The sequence below is a fragment of the Muscardinus avellanarius genome, assembly GCF_963383645.1.
Source record: "Muscardinus avellanarius genome assembly, chromosome: 10".
NCBI lineage: Eukaryota > Metazoa > Chordata > Mammalia > Rodentia > Gliridae > Muscardinus > Muscardinus avellanarius.
In genome coordinates this window covers 80739581-80755499 of record NC_137796.1, presented here as the reverse complement: position 1 = coordinate 80755499, position 15919 = coordinate 80739581, and the positions used below count along the sequence as shown (strand labels likewise).

The 15919-nt window shown below is 49.6% G+C and overlaps 1 protein-coding gene across 1 annotated transcript; it reads left to right on the top strand.

The window, feature by feature from the left end:
• Nucleotides 1-4776: 4776 nt before the first annotated feature.
• ZP3 (zona pellucida glycoprotein 3) lies at nt 4777-15718 on the top strand (the record flags this gene model as incomplete). The annotated part of the gene is made up of 8 exons (XM_080703871.1): nt 4777-5103; nt 7379-7501; nt 8807-8906; nt 9012-9189; nt 9287-9404; nt 13534-13625; nt 13762-13904; nt 15507-15718. 8 exons carry the CDS (start codon nt 4777-4779, stop codon nt 15716-15718), a joined length of 1293 nt encoding a protein of 430 aa, XP_080559997.1.
• Nucleotides 15719-15919: the final 201 nt, after the last annotated feature.

Genomic DNA, 15919 nt, shown 5'->3' with positions numbered 1-15919 from the left:
CCCAACCCCCATGCTGATCCAGTCAGATGAAATTGTGAGGATAATCCCTTCCCTCCATTTATTTACTTTCCCAAAAGTAAGCTACAGTATTAAAAACAAAAATGCTAGGCTCGGTGGTAGAACAACAATACCTCCTAAGCATGCACGGGGCCCTCCTGTATTTAATTCTCAGCATCCCCCCCCCCAAAAAAAAAAGTCAAGAGAATGCTAAATAACTGAAATGTATGGTTCAATTACTTTAGAAACAAGGATTTGCAAATGAATGTGCACTTCTGCCCTTAAGAATTAAATGTCAGCCTGGCGTGGTGGCGCACGCTTGTAATCCCCGCGCTTGGGAGGCTGAGACAGGAGGATCGCACTGGTTCGAAGACAGCCTCAGCTACTTAGTGAGGCTTTCAGCAACTTAGTGAGACCCTGTTTCCAAATAAAATATAAAATGGGTCTGGGAGTATAGCCCAGAGGTAGAAAGCCTCTGGGTTCTACCCCCCAGTACCACACACAAAAACAAACCAACAAAAAAAGAATTAAATGTCATGACTGGCTGGCCTGGTGGCGTACCCGCTCTTGTAATCCCAGAGTTTGGGAGGCTGAGACAGGAGGACTGCGTAGGTTTGAAGCCAGCCTCAGCTACTTAGTGAGGCTCTCAGCAACTTAGTGAGACCCTGTTTCCAAAAGTATAAAATAGGTCTGAGAGTATAGCCCAAAGGTAGAAAGCCCCTGGGTTCCACTCCAAGTACCACCAAAAATAAATAAATAAATAAATGAATAAATAAATAAATGTCACAAGGAATGGTGCCACAAATCTGTAATCTTAGCTACGCAGGAGGCTGAGGCAGGAAGATCGCTAGTTCAAATCCAGTTTAGACACTTAGCAAATGTTGTCTCCAAATATAAGTTAAAAAGGGCTGGAGATCTGCCAGATGTGGTGGCGCATACTTTTTTTTTGGGGGGGATGGTACTAGGGGTGGAACCCAGGGGCTTTTCTACCTCCGGGCTATATTCCCAGGCCTATTTTCTATTTTATTTGGAAACAGGGTCTCACTAAGTTGCTGAGAGCCTCACTAAGTAGCTGAGGCTGGCTTGGAACCTGTGCGATCCTCCTGTCTCAGCTTCCCAAGGGCGAGGATTACAAGCGTGCACCACCATACCCTATTGGTGCACGCTTGTAATCCCAGCATTTGGAAGGCTGAGACAAGAAGATCGCGGTTTGTGGCCAGCCTCAGCTACTTAGTGAGTCCTTCTGCAACTTAGTGAGACCCTGTTTCAAAATAAAGAATAAAAAATAGGCCTGGGGGTGTAGCTCAGAAGTAAAATGTCCCTGGGTTCAATCCTCAGTACCTCAAAAATAAAGGGCTGAGGATGTAGTTTAGTGTGTCTCTCTCTGGGTTTAACCTTGCGAACCACAAAATAAACACCACTAATTTTTGTATTTTTTTCTCCCTTCCTGAAAGTTTCTCCCAGGCCCAGCATGGAACAGGCCACTTGTAAGTGCCTTACCTTCAGCCCTTCACTGCCCCCTGCCAGGAAGTTCCAGTAGACTATCTATTTATTTATTTACTTATTTAATTTTTTTAATTTTTTTTATTTTGGTGGTACTGGGGATCAAACCCAGAGCATTTTGCCTTTGAATTACACCCCCAGCCCTTTTCCAAATTTTTTGTTTCAAAACAGGGTCTCAGCTGGGCGTGGTGGTGCACGCTTGTAATCCCAGCATTCAGGAAGCTGAGACTGGAGGATCATGATTCGCGGCCAGCCTCTGCTACTTAGTGAGGTCCTTTGCAACTCAGTGAGACCCTGTTTCAAAATAAAGAATAAAAAATAGGGCTGGGGGTGTAGCCCACCTCCAGTACCACAAATAAATAAATAATGAAATAAATAAATATTTATTTATTTATTTATTTTGGTGGTACTGGGAGTGGAACCCAGAGGCTTTCTACCTCTGGGCTATACTCTCAGACCCATTTTATATTTTATTTGGAAACAGGGTCTCACTAATTTGCTGAGAGCATCACTAAGTAGCTGAGGTTGGCCTCAAACCTGTGCGATCCTCCTGTCTCAGCCTCCCAGGCATGGGGATTACAAGTGTGTGCCACCACGCCCGGCTGAAATAAAATTTTTAAAAAAATTCTTCAAAACAAGGTCTCATAGCTGGGTGTGGTGGTGCACACCTCTAATCCTGGCACCTAGGAGGCGGAGACAGGAAGATTGCAGGTTCGAGAATGGCCTCAGCAGATAGTGAGACACTCATCATCCTATGGAGACCTTATTTCCAAATAAGAAATAAAATAGGGCTGGAGGTATAGCTGAAAGGTAGAATGCCTCTGGGTTCAATTCCTAGTAACCCCCCACCAACACAGACACACACAAACAGGGTCTCACTAGGTTGCTGAAAAAATCTCATTAAGTTGCTGAGGCAGGTATCAAACCTGCGACCTCCTGTCTTAGCCTCCCAAGTACTGGGATCACAAGTGTGTCCCACTATACCTGGCTACTAGTTACTGTAGATTTGACTCTTATCTCCAGCCCCTTTTTCCAGCCAGAGCTGACCAGATCGTTAACCTGCATCACTACCTACCTACAACCTCCCTTTCTCACAGGACAAAGTCCAGTAGTCTCACACCTTCAAGGTTTTACCATGCCCACCTCCTAAGCTCACTCCCAGAACCCTGAGGCCTCAGCAGCCTGAGCACTTGGGCATTTCCCCAGGTGTACCTAGTGTCCTTCTACCCTTCTGTCCACACAGCTGCCTTTGCCTCAAAGACCTCTTCCTATCGCCTATAAAGTAGATCAAGTGAATAATTTGTCTCAGATGGTTTCAATTGGAGAATTTGTCCCTGGATATTTGCATTAAAGCATGCTAAAGCCGGCTGGACAAAGTGACCTGCACCTGTAATCCCAGTTACTCAGGAGGTTGAAGCAAGAAGATTGCAAGTTCAAGGCAAACCTGGCCAACTTAGCAAAACCCTATCTATAAATAAATAAATAAATAAATAAATAAATAAATAAACAAACAAACAAATAAATAAGCAAGCAAGCAAGCTGGGGAGGTAGCTTAGTAGTTTAGTGGGAGAGTGCCCCTTAATTCCATCCCTGGTACTACCAAAAAAATAAGTCAAAGGTCAAACACGGGTAAATTGAAACATTGATGTTAATAGGCTGCAGTGTATCTCAAAGGGAAGGTCTATTCATCAGGAGAGGTGAAGCAAAAATTTCCTTTAAAATAATAAAATTTAGCTGGGCATGGTGGCTCATGCTTGTAATCCCAGCACTTGGGAGGTTGAGACAGGGGGTCTACGGTTCAAGAACAGCCTCAGCTACTTTGTGAGGCCCTTTACAACTCCGTGAGAGCCTGTTTCATAATAAAGAATAAAAATAGAGCTGGGGGGTATAGCTTAGAGGTAGAATGCCCCTTGGTTCCATCTCCAGTACCGCAAAAAAAAAAGACTCAGATGTTGATCATAATTAAGAACTTGAGAAGCCGGGCGTGGTGGCGCACACTTGTAATCCCAGCATTTAGGAGGCTGAGACCAGAGGATCGCGGTTCGTGGACAGCCTCAGCTACTTAGTGACGCCCTCTGCAACTCAGTGAGACCCAGTTTCAAAATAAAGAATAAAAAATAGGGCAGGGGGTGTAGCTTGGAGGTCGAATGCCCCTGGGTTCCATCCCCAGACCCACAAAAAAGAAAGAAAAAAAGAAAACTTGAAAAAGCTGGGCATGGTGGCATATGCTTGTAATCTCAGTACTTGGGAGGCTGAGACAGGATCTGGGTTTGTGGCCAGCCTCAGCTACTTAGTGAGACCCTCTGCAATTTAGTGAGACCCTGCTTCAAACTAAGAAAAAAGGGCTGGAGATGTAGCTTGGAGGCAGAATGCACCTGGGTTCAATACCCAGCACCAAAAAAAAAAAAAAAAAAAAAGAACTTGTACAGTGTGTGCGGGGGTTAGGGGGTAATAGAGTACTTGCCTAGCCTATGTGAGGCTCTGGAGTCTATCCCCAATAACACACACACACACGCACGCACGCACGCACGCACGCACAAATTAAGGGTACTTGGAAGACTGATACAGGAGAATTGCAGGTTCAAGGTGAGCCTCAGCAAGTTAACTAGAACTTGTTTCAAGGTAAAAATGATAAAATCACCTGAGGGTATAACTCAGGGGTAAAATGTTCCTAGGTTCAATCCCCAGTATGAAAACAAACCTTAAGGAACTTGGTCCATAGGGACTTATCATTCAGTTGATCCTATAACATTGAACAGAGACCCATACAGTTCCTCTTGTCTCCTACTTGACACCTCTCCTTGATCTCCCACTTGCCACCAGCACCCTGCCACCTCCTATCTGACCCTTTCCCCTTCAGTCATGGAATTGTTCCTATCTCCTCACAAACCTGGGACAGCTCTTAGCTCCTAAGGGCAGGGCCAGCAAAGTTAGGGACATGTGGGGTGGGATCCGGGAAGGCGTGAGAAATCAGGGCTGACCAGGCTGCCGGTGAATGCTTTACTGTGCATAGGATTCACCTGAAGGTCCCCAAGCCACAAGCCCGATTCTAATTGTCCATCTGGTTGAGGGCTGAGCCTGCCTGCTTAACAAGCTCCCAGGTGTTGGGGCTGCTGCTGCTTCACCGGGAACCACTTTACCCAGCAAGGGCGGGGCTGGCTGGGGAGGGGAGCCCAGGTGGAAGCCCCCCCCACCCCCCCACCCCCGCATCCCAGGGATATAAGATGGCGATGGGGTGGAGGCCCACTACTCTGCGAGAGGGACTCCGGCCGGACCATGGAGTTGCGCCGTGGGCTCTTCATCTGCTTCCTGCTCTGGGGACACACCGGGCTGTGCTTCCCGAATCCCCTCTGGCTCTCGCAGGGTGGACTCCGCAGTCCTGCACCCTCTGTGTCTCCCAGGTCGACGGTGTCGTCCGTGAAGGTGGAGTGTCTGGAAGCCCAGCTCTTGGTCAGTGTCAGCAGAGACCTTTTCGGCACCGGGAAGCTCATCCAACCTGCTGACCTCACCCTGGGCCCAGAGGGCTGTGAGGCCCTATCCTTGAAAACCGATGATGTGATCAGGTTTGAGACGGGGCTGCACGAGTGTGGTAGCAGTGTGCAGGTGAGGCGGGAGGCCCCTGGCTTTGGGGGCACATGGGAGGTGGTAGGGGTTGGGAAGTGTAGCTGAAAATCCCGGGGGAGGTGGGCTGGGCCAGCTCTGAGGGCAGCTGAACCCTGACACTGGGGAGTGGGAGTTAGGGAGGGGCAGGGGGAGCTTCTGGCTCTGCCTGCTGAAATTGGGGTGGTGGGGGAATTCCAGAAGTGGTTAGCACCCTTTAAGTCCGGCCAGGAGTTCCGCTCCCGTTCCTTCTGAGGACTTATACCTCTCCCATACACACACACACACACACACACACACACACACACACACACACGCAGGGAATGCAGGAGCAATTCCAGCGCAGAGCAAGGGGTGTGAGGGCAGCCCAGGTAATCCCAGGATGGCTCGGGCACTGGCCAGGGGCATGAGAAAATCCTTTGATAGAAATGTTGACATTTTTAAAAGCCCAGAAATAGTCCCCAAAACAAAAGCAAAACTGAATTTTGGCCTCCAACTTTAATGGCGTGAAGATATGAACAAAAGTGGTATGGGGCAGGGATCTCAAAAATAACCTTGTGTTGAAGACCTTATAGGCTTCAACTGGGCACCCAGGGGCAGGCCCAAATGGGACAGCTTCATCATGGGAGGCAGACACAGCGAGAGGCCTCAGTTAACCCAGACAGTACTCTCTCCCTCAAGTCATGGGGAAATGGGTGCTCGGACCTCGAGCCTTCCAGCAAAGAAGGGCGGGACACGCAGCTCCCCAGCTACTGCTGCCCCTGGACTGACTTCCTGCTGCCTCATGGAGGGTCTCTCCTCCATCATGGGCCCTGTTCCTGCTCACCTGGTACCAGACCGTGGGGCAGGCCCAGCCCCAGGAGACCTACGGCAGAATTTGCTCTTAGGTGTGATTGCTGGGATTCTCCTTGAGGATTCGGGGTCCTTGCTCCCTTGGGGAGAAGGCCAGAATTGCAGAAGTATCTCCCAAATCAAATGTGCTAAAATAACCTGGGAAGCTTCCCAAAATCCTGGTATCCATCCAGGCTGCACCCCATACTAAGTCGGCACTGGCCTGGGAGGCGGCCAAGGACATCTGAGACCCAGGTGACCGCAGTGAAGCCTGGCAGTTTCCTTCTCTGGTGCAGTGGTGCCTGCTCACACCTGATGAGAATTGCCTGGTGGGGGCTCATAGACATACAGCCTATACATCTGAGTAACTGGGCTAATGCTTTACCATAATCTTTGTGTGTGGGGGGGTACCAGGGTTCCTGGAAACCCTTCTTCCTCTGTGCTACACTCCCAGACCTATTTCATATTTTATTTGGAAACAGGGTCTCTTAAGCCAGCATGGTTGGCTTCCAACCTGCACGATCCTGTTTCCGCCTCCCAAGCGCAGGGATTCCAAGCGTGTGCCACCACGCCCAGTTGCCGTAATCTTTACCTCTTGAATGAAAAGCCACAAATTGTACTCCTGGTCCTGTCTGGGGCACTTGCTGGTAGAGATCTAGGGCTGTCTCCAAAGGTCTAAGGCAGGACCAAGGGGCCACCTGGCTGTGGGTGATCTCCTTTCTGGGCAGGCCCCCCTCCATGCAGTGCAGAGGACCCCACAGAACCTGTTTGTGCCCTTCCTGTCTCAGGTGACCACTGTACCAGTTTCCCCTTTCCCAAAATGGGTTCCAAGGTAATGTAGAAAGATGATACATGTGACGGATATTAACTACTACATAGAAAATTAGTTCCTGGCACTTCACGGTGGCCCCAAGGTTCTTGCCCTCCAAAAAGTAACCCTATATTTTAGGGGCAGGGGAAGAAAAGGGATGTCACTGGGCACTGCTTGGTGTCTGCCTGTCTGCCTGATCCAGACCCCCTTTTGGTAAAGACAGATGTAGGTCAGGCATGGTGATGCATGCCTGTAACTGTAATCTCGACTAAGAGGATTGTAGGACCCTCTCAAGCAATTTAGCAAAGCTCTCAGCAACCTAGTGAGACCCTGTTTCAAACGAAAAACAAAACAGATCTTGGGGTATACCTTGGAGGTAGAATGCCCCTGGGCTTAATCCCTAGTACCAGAAAAAGACATTGACATGCAAAGATAACACTTGTCCAGCCTCCCCTTGCTGGTCAGCGGTGGGCCGATTTGAACTCAGCCTGTGTCCTTTTCCCCCACTGGTGGGCTGCCCTCTCTGTACTCCCATGTGTGTCCAGTGAGCCTGGGCCACATGCTCCTAGCAGGTAGCTGGGGACAGGGGAGCTGGAGTGGGGAAAGCTCAGGCAGACTCTAACTTCTTTGCTTCAGGTGACAGAGGATGCCCTGGTATACAGCACTTTCCTGCTGCACAAACCCCGCCCTATGGGAAACCTGTCCATCGTGAGGACTAACCATGTGGAGATTCCCATTGAGTGCCGCTACCCCAGGTCAGTGGCACAGCTTGCTGACAGCAGCTTAGTGTCGTTCTAAGGAGAAAGTGCCTGCAGCCATGGTTATGGTCCTTGGTCCTGGGTGGGAGCAGGGGGGCCTGCTGAGGTGAATCTGAGCCCCTGGCACAATTAGGAAGCTGCAGGGCACTCGGCCCTTGGGGGGTTATTACCATGCTGGCGCAGGCCTCAGCGGTCCCTCAGTGCTGCTGTGGTGGGTGCAGGCCCCAGCCTGGGTTGCAGCCTGCTCTCCCTAGTGCCCTCCAGCTCCAGGGGACTGAGGCCCAGGGCCTGGCTCAAGGGAGCCATACAGATGAGTTCCTGAGGTCCGACAGATCAAAGGTGTTTAGGTTTCAACCTTCGCAAGCACCCCTTCCTGAGGACCAGGTGAGATGGGAGAGGCCTCCAACTAAGGGGTCATAATGGCAGCCAATACGAGAGACAGGTGGGAGCAGGTGAGACCGGCTGTGGCTGGAGGAGAAAGAGGACGTGAGGCAGGCGAGCGGCAGCAGGGGCACGGGAGACCAGCTGTAGAGGGAGCCAAGAACCGGGGAGCTTGATGTCTGAACATGGGATGCAGGCGCTGAGGGAGTCGAAGGCAGGACATCATCTGGCAGAGCCCTCCTGGGACCATGGCTGGCTCTGACTTCAGTGGGTTGACCTGACACTGTTGGCTCCTTGGCCCTCTGGCCACAGACAGAGCTGGGGTAGTCTTCCCCAGGCTGGGACTTCAGTTGGGCTCCAGATGCTTCATCAACAAATGTCACTTAGAGAAATAACTCCAGCAGTGAGGTGGGCATCTTCAGACATCCTGGCCCACTTTATGTACTTCCCCGTCACTGGCCAGGTGCTGCTGGCTTCTCCAGAAATAAAGGCCAAAGTTGGGCACCATGGTGCACACCTGCAGTCCCAGCACTCAGAAGCTGAGGCAGGATGATTGTGGGGGCTCTGAAGTTCCAGGCCAACCTGGGCAACAGAGCAAGACCCTATCTCTAGAGGATGTCCTTAATGAAGACTCCCTTTTTAATCCCAAGGGGTGCGGTGCACCCTGAACTACAGCTAATAAAGATGGGCTAGAAACCAGGTTTCTGGCTTGGGTGTGTCTGCATGCTGCAGGGCACATGTCCTCGCTGTTGAGTTGTTTGGGCTGCTGTCAGGTGAAGTTCAGGAGGGGTAAGGGACAGGCTTGGCCCAGATGCCTGGGCCACCACTGAGGACCCTGCAGTGGGGTAGAAACGGGATGCCCCACAGGCCTAGAGTGGTGCTCACTGGGGCAGGTGCAAACAGTTGTGATTGTTCCCCCAGGCAGGGCAACGTGAGTAGCCAGGCAATCCTGCCCACCTGGGTGCCATTCAGGACCACTGTATCCTCGGAGGAGAAGCTGGCTTTCTCTCTGCGCCTGATGGAGGGTAAGCTCGTACCTGGGGACAGTACATAATCCCAGTACTTGGGAGGCCGAGTGGAGTCGGGGAGGTTTGGGCAGTCTCTAGCCCCTGGCTGTGTCTCTCCCCCAGAGAACTGGACTGCTGAGAAGTCGTCCCCCACCTTCCACCTGGGAGACACGGCCTACCTCCAGGCAGAGGTCCGCACTGGCAGCCACCCACAACTGCAACTCTTCGTGGACCACTGTGTGGCCACACCCACGCCGGACCAGGCCTCCTCTCCTTCCCACACTATTGTGGACTTCCACGGGTAAGGCCTGGGCTGCCTTTTTCCAGAGGGCTTTAGTCATAAAATAGGGCAGTAGCCGCCTTCCCCAGCCTTTAACGTCTTCACTGTTCCTTCCAAGTTGCCTTGTGGATGGTCTCTCTGATGCTACATCTGCATTCCAAGCTCCTAGGCCTGGGCCGAATACTCTCCAGTTCACGCTGGATGTGTTCCACTTTGCTAATGACTCCAGAAACACGGTAATTCTTTAAAATAACCTAAAATAAGACTGAACTTGGGCTAGACATGGTGGTATAGGCTTGTAATCCCAGTACTTGAAAGGCAGAGACAGAAAGATCACAGCTTTATGTCCAACCTCAGCAATTTAGCAAGGCCTTTGCTAACTTAATGAAGCCCTGTTTCCAAATAGGGCTGGGTGTATAGCTTGGAGGTAAAATGCTCCTGGGTTGAATCCCCAGTATAAAAGACTAGATCAGGCTTAATTTCCTGCTCTGCTACTCAGCAGCTCTCCCCTTAAGTAAATGACATGCAGCTCTGTCCCTTTGCAAGTAACTATAAATTTATCCTTGAAGACTTCACTAAGGCTCACTAAGTGGTACTTCTCTACTGGGTACAAGGACCACTGGGCATGATGGTATAGGCTTATCCCAGTACTTGGGAGGCTGAGATGGGAGTGACTCTCATCAACCTACCAAGATGGTTTCAAAATAAAAACAGGGTTAAGGCCGGGCGTGGTGGCGCACGCTTATAATCCCTGCGCTTGGGAGGCTGAGATGGGAGGATCGCACAGGTTCTTAGGCTCTCAGCAACTTAGTGAGACCCTGTTTCCAAATAAAATATAAAAAAGTTTGGGAGTATAGCCCAGCGGTAGAAAGCCCCTGGGTTCTACCCCCAGTACCACCAAAATAAAATAAAACTGTACTTTTTGGTACCTTTTGGGAATCTAATATATTTTAAGGTATTTTACACGTGTCCTGATTTTGCCATGACCTGGATATTGAAGCTATCCAAGCTTTTGAAATAAAAATTTTAAACCCTCCCAAAATAAAATAAAATAAAAACAGGGTTAGAGGTATAGATCAGAGGTAGAATGCCCTTGGGTTCAATCCCTAGTACCAAAATAAAAAGTCAGGTATGGTGGCACATGCTTGTAATCCCAGTATTTGGGAGGTTTACAGGTTCACGGACAGCCTCTCCTACTTAGTGAGGCCTTATGTGACTTCGTGAGACCCTGTTTGAAAATATAAAAGGGCTGGGGTGAGGCCGTGTGTGGTGGCACAAGCTTGTAATCCCCGTACTTGGGAGGCAGAGACAGGAGGATCGAGCAGATTCTCTGGCTTAAGAGACCCTGTTTCCAAATAAAAAAATATAAAAATGGGTCTGGGTGTGTAGCCCGGAGGTAGAAGGGCTTCCAGGAACCCCAGTACCACCAAAAATAAAGCTGGAGTGTAGATCAGAGGTAGAATTTCCCTGGGTTCCATCCCCAGTACTGCAAAAAAAAAAAAAAAAAAAAAAGGCTGGGGTGTAGTTCAGAAGTAGAATGCCTCTAGGTACAATCCCTAGTACCACAAAAAGGAGACCCAGGAAATCTAGCTGATGGCTCAAATACCAATAACTACTGAAATAAGTGAGTTGAGTGAAGGAGTTGGCCACAATGTCAGCCTTCCTGGAGACTTTATTTTACTTTATTTAATACAGAATATAAAATACTGCACTCCAGTCGCAAGTACTATACAGGGCAGGGGGGCTAGAAATCTCCCTAACAACTCTCTGGCCTGGTGCTTTATGGCATCACCAACCATAACAAAGCAGTGAACTCTGAACCACTGAAAAGGCAGAGTTCAGTGGAGCCACCTTCTGACCGCAATGTTTAAGAACAGTGCCTGTGAGTGCTTATACAGAGGGAGGAAGGGAGAACCCTAGAGACCTGTTAGCCTGGTGTATAACTACTCTGTACCCAAAAGAGCACTGTGCAATTATCTTTCTTGTTTGACAATATTTCTCCCAGTTGTATTTAATCACATTTATCCTGGAGACTTTGAAGGGGATAAAAAGCCTACAGGAGAGCGGGCATAGTGGCACATACTTGTAATCTCAGCCTTCGGGAGGCTGAGACAGGTGAATGGATCGCGGTTTGTTGACAGCCTCAGCTACTTAGTGAGGTCTTTTGCAATTCAGTGAGACCCTGTTTCAAAATTTAAAAAAGGGCTGGGGGTGTAGCTCAGAGGTAGAATGCCCCTGAGTTCCATCCCCAGTAGCACAAAAGAAAGAAAAAACTATAGGAGCTTCTTATGCAGGTTAACATCTTGAATTTAATCTCTGGTTTCAGAGACCAACTCTGAAGCCAGAACCATCCCAGGGGGTGGGGGGCTATTGAAATTAATCACTGAACTTTATCCCTAGATTGGCTTTAGTCTAGCATGGCACCTGCAATTTGCATTCCTAGCAAGTTTTCAGGTGACATGGTTGCTGCTGGTCCAGGGGCCCTACCTTGATGACTACCAACCTGGAAAGCCTAAATGAAAACTAAAGGGGGTGGCCAAGGAGAGATGAGGCCCCATTCCATACCTGAGTCAGGAGGGGTGGAGTGAGCACAGGTGAGAGGATTGGCCTCTAGCCAGAAAGTACTATGGTTCCTATAAGAAAAATCAAGCTTTGGAACCAGTTCCCAGGGAAGGGAGAAGGGGCTATGAAGCCCAGAACAGCTGGTCAGGAAGATGAGATTAAGGCAGGGGTTGTTAGTGCTGGCTCTAAGATGACAAACGGTGATGTTTAGGTCTGAGGACAGCCTCAGGAACCTAGTGAGATCCCCACCTCAAAAGAAGAGCCAGGTGTGGTGGCACACGCTTGTAATCCCAGCATTCGGGAGGCTGATACCGGAGGATCGTGGTTCAGACAGCCTCAGCTACTTAACGAGGCCCTTTGCAACTCAGAACCTGTTTCAAAAAATAAATAGGACTGGGGGTGTAGCTCAGAGGTAGAATGTCCCTGGGTTTCATCCCCAGTACTGCAAAAAGAAAAAAAGGCTGGGGTACAGCTCAGAGGTAGAATGCTCCTGAGTTCAATACCTAGTACCACCAAGAAGGGAAGGAGGGGATGGCTTGGCAGATTGTGACCAGTGGCATTCAGTGGCATTAAGGAGATGAACAACTTTATTGAGGAGCTTAGGGGAGCCACCCTGGGCTCTTGGGCCTCTGTTGTACAAAGAACAGGCAGTTTCTTAGAATTGGGGACTCTAAGGGTCCTGGGAGCTTTTCTCTGTGGGACAGACAGGCAGCCAGAAGTACATCCTGGCTCCTGAAAAGGTCTGAAGTTACTTAGCTCCATGCTTCTAAAAGGGTTTCCCTGCAGGTTTACTCGGCCACTAGGTGGTGGGCAAGGCTTGTGGTTCTACCTAAGATTTCCACTAGCAGGTAGCAGAATCTCTAAACTGCTCCAGAATGGAATTGGGAAGTGTTGAAGACCTACCTAGGCTATGAAGGGGTGCTCTAACCTGGGGGGGTGGGACCCAGAGCCAAACTGAGCTCTAACTTGGTCAAAATGTCCCCACCAGGCTTGGGAATAGAGTTCAATGGCAGAGCTCTTGCTTGCATGCAAGAGGCTATGGATTCAATCCTTAGCCCTACCAATAAAAGCCCCTATGGGTTCTCAGGGCAATTGAATATAGAACCCTCAGCTCTCAGGAGCTCATGTTGCTAAACAAGATGGATACTTCAGGAGACATAAGACAGATGAATAGAAAACCATATGCCCAAGGAAAAGCTCAGGGAAGCTTGCTCAAGGAAAAAGGCAGAAAACTGACTCCTGTCTGAAATGCAAATTCCAGAGGAGCTGGTCCAAAAGACCTGTGTCCAAGAACCTTTGGGTCACAAATCACTCGCCCTTTCTCCTCGGCTGGAAGATGGGGCAACACTTACAACTACATCCCTGAGAGGAAAAGTAGTTTGTCAACCAGTGAAGGGGAAGTCTTAGGAGCCAGCTAAGCTGCATGCCATTCTACCTCCAAGATACACGCCCAGCCCTATATTCTTTATTTTGAAACAGGGTCTTACTGAGTTGCAAAGGGCCTCACTAAGTAACAGATGAGGCTGTCTGCGAACTATAATCCTCCTGTCTCAGCCTCCCAAATGCTGGAATTACAAGTGTACGCCACCATACCTGGCTTTGTCTCCTCTTATTCTGAAACAGGGTTTTGCTATGCTGAGGGTCTTAAGTTCTTGAGGTTGGCCTCAAACCTGTGATCCTCCTGTCTTGGCCTCCCAGGTACTGGTATTACTCTTCAAAGGGTATTATTAGTATTACCCTTTCAAGGGCTGAAGGTTGTATGAGAACTGGTACAGACTAGAACTAGAGTGCTATTTCTTTCAGATATATATCACCTGCCACCTGAAGGTCACTCCAGCTAACCAGGCCCCAGACCAACTCAACAAAGCCTGTTCCTTCAACAAGTCCTCCAAGAGGTGAGGCGATCAGGTTCTACTTCTATGTGACTGGGTAGAAACCTAATCAGAGCTCCTGAGTGTCACTTCCTAAAAGGTACCATCTAGCGCTTCCTGCCAGCAATGAAAACCTAGGCTTCTTGTCTTTCCCTCTCAGCTGGTCACCTGTGGAAGGCTCTGCTGACATCTGCGAATGCTGTGACAAGGGAGACTGCGGCACCCCAGGCTCTTCCTCTTCCAGCCTGCAGCTCCCCGTAGTAAGCCAGTGGCCCAAGTCCTCTTCACGAAACCGCAGGCATGGTATGTCCCAAGCCAGCCACTGGGCATCTTTTTTCCCCTTTCTGTAAAAAGCATTTAACCCAGGGACATTCTACCTCTGAGCTGTAACCCCAGCCATATTACTTTGAAATAGGGTCTCATTAAGTTGCAGAGGGCATCACTAAGTAGCTCATGCTGGCCATGAACATCCAATCCTCCTGTCTCAGCCTCCCAAGTACTAGGACTACTGGTGTCTGCCACCATACCTGGCTTATTTTGAACTAGGATCTCACTAGGTTTCTGAGGTTCTCAAATTGCTGACGCTGGCCTTGAGCCTGCAATCCTGTCTCAGCCTCTAAAGTACTGGAATTATGGGCATGTGCCACTATGCCTGATGGACTGGGCTATTCTCCAAGGCACTTATCAGGGAATGAAGTCTCAGGCCTCCTTGGAACAGGAATCTTGGGGCTAAGTAGGGCTCTGAACCCCTTCCCCAGTGGTAGATGGGGGAACCACCTAGCTCTATCTAGCTCTGCTGTCATTCTGGGGTTCTCCTCAGCCATAATTGAATATACAGGGAGAACCATGCAGCTGGCAGGGCCAGATCTAGTTCATGAAGGTAAAACAAAACTCATAACCCCTCTCCTATGCCTATAATCCCAGTACTTGGGAGGCTGAAACAAAGATCACAAGTTCAAGGATAGCCTTGGCAAGTGATAAGACTCTTAACCTTAAAGCTGGTGTGGTGGCACATGCTTGTAATCCCTGTACTTGAGAGGCTGAGACAGGAAGATCACAGGTTCGCAGCCAGCCTCCACAACCTTGAGGCCCTTTGCAACTTAATGAGACCCTGTTTCAAAATTAATCAGCCGGGTGTTTGGTGGCTTACACTTGTGGTTTTGTGTGTGGTACTAGGAATGGAACCCAAGGGCATTCTACCTCCAAGCTATACCCCCCAGCCCTATTTATTTTGAAAGAAGGTCTTACTGGGTTGCAAAGGGCCTAAGTAGCTGAGGCTGTCCAAGAACCTCAGTCCTCCAGAATGCTGGTATTACAAGTGTGAGCCAGCCAGGCGTGGTGGCGCACACTTGTAATCCCAGCATTTGGGATGCTGAGATGGGAAAATCATGGTTTGAGGACAGTCTACTTAGTGAGGCTCTTTGCAATTCAGTGAGACCCTCTTTCAAAATAAAGAATAAAATATAGGGCTGGGGGTATAGCCTGGAGATAGAATGCCCTGGGTTTTATCCTCAGTACTGCAAAAAATCAGGGCTGGGGATGTACAGCTGTGTAGCTAAGAGGTAGAATGCCAGAGTTCAATCCTCAGTAACACACACACACACACACACACACACACACACACACACACACACACACACACAGAGTTGGAAGGCTGAGACAAGAGAATTGCAGGTTCGAAGCCAACCTCGACAACTTAGAGAAACCCTCTGCAACATAGTGAGACCCTGTTTCCAAATTTGGCTGCAGGTCTAGCTCAGAGGTAAAATGACTCTGGGTTCAATCCTTAGTGCCACACACACACACAAAACGGGGCTGGGGGGTACAACTCGGAGGCAGAATGCCCCTTAGTTCAATCCCCAGTACCACCAATGGTGAACTTAAGGTGTCCTGTTCCTTTTACAGTGACAGAAGAAGCAGATGTCACTGTGGGGCCGCTGATTTTCCTGGGAGAGGCTGGTGACCACGGTGTGGAGGGATGGACCTCTCCTGCTCACACCTCCATGGCGCTGGGCTTGGGCCTGGCTGCGGTGGTATCCCTGACCCTGGCTGTGGTGGTCCTGGGTCTTGCCAGGAGGTGCCATACTGCTTCCCACTCCCTCTCTGCTTCCCAATAAAAGAAGAACGCCAGCTCTGGATGTGGTTCTGTGCCTAAATAGCAATGTGTACCTAGTGACTGTGCGTTGGTAATGGCCACCAGGGGGCAGGCTAGCCTGCCAATGGGCTCAAATAGCACCATCTAATAAGTAGGATGCCAGAGCAGTGACCAGTCTAGACAATGAGTCCAGGCTGGTTTGCAAAGGCCACCCTGTGTCTTC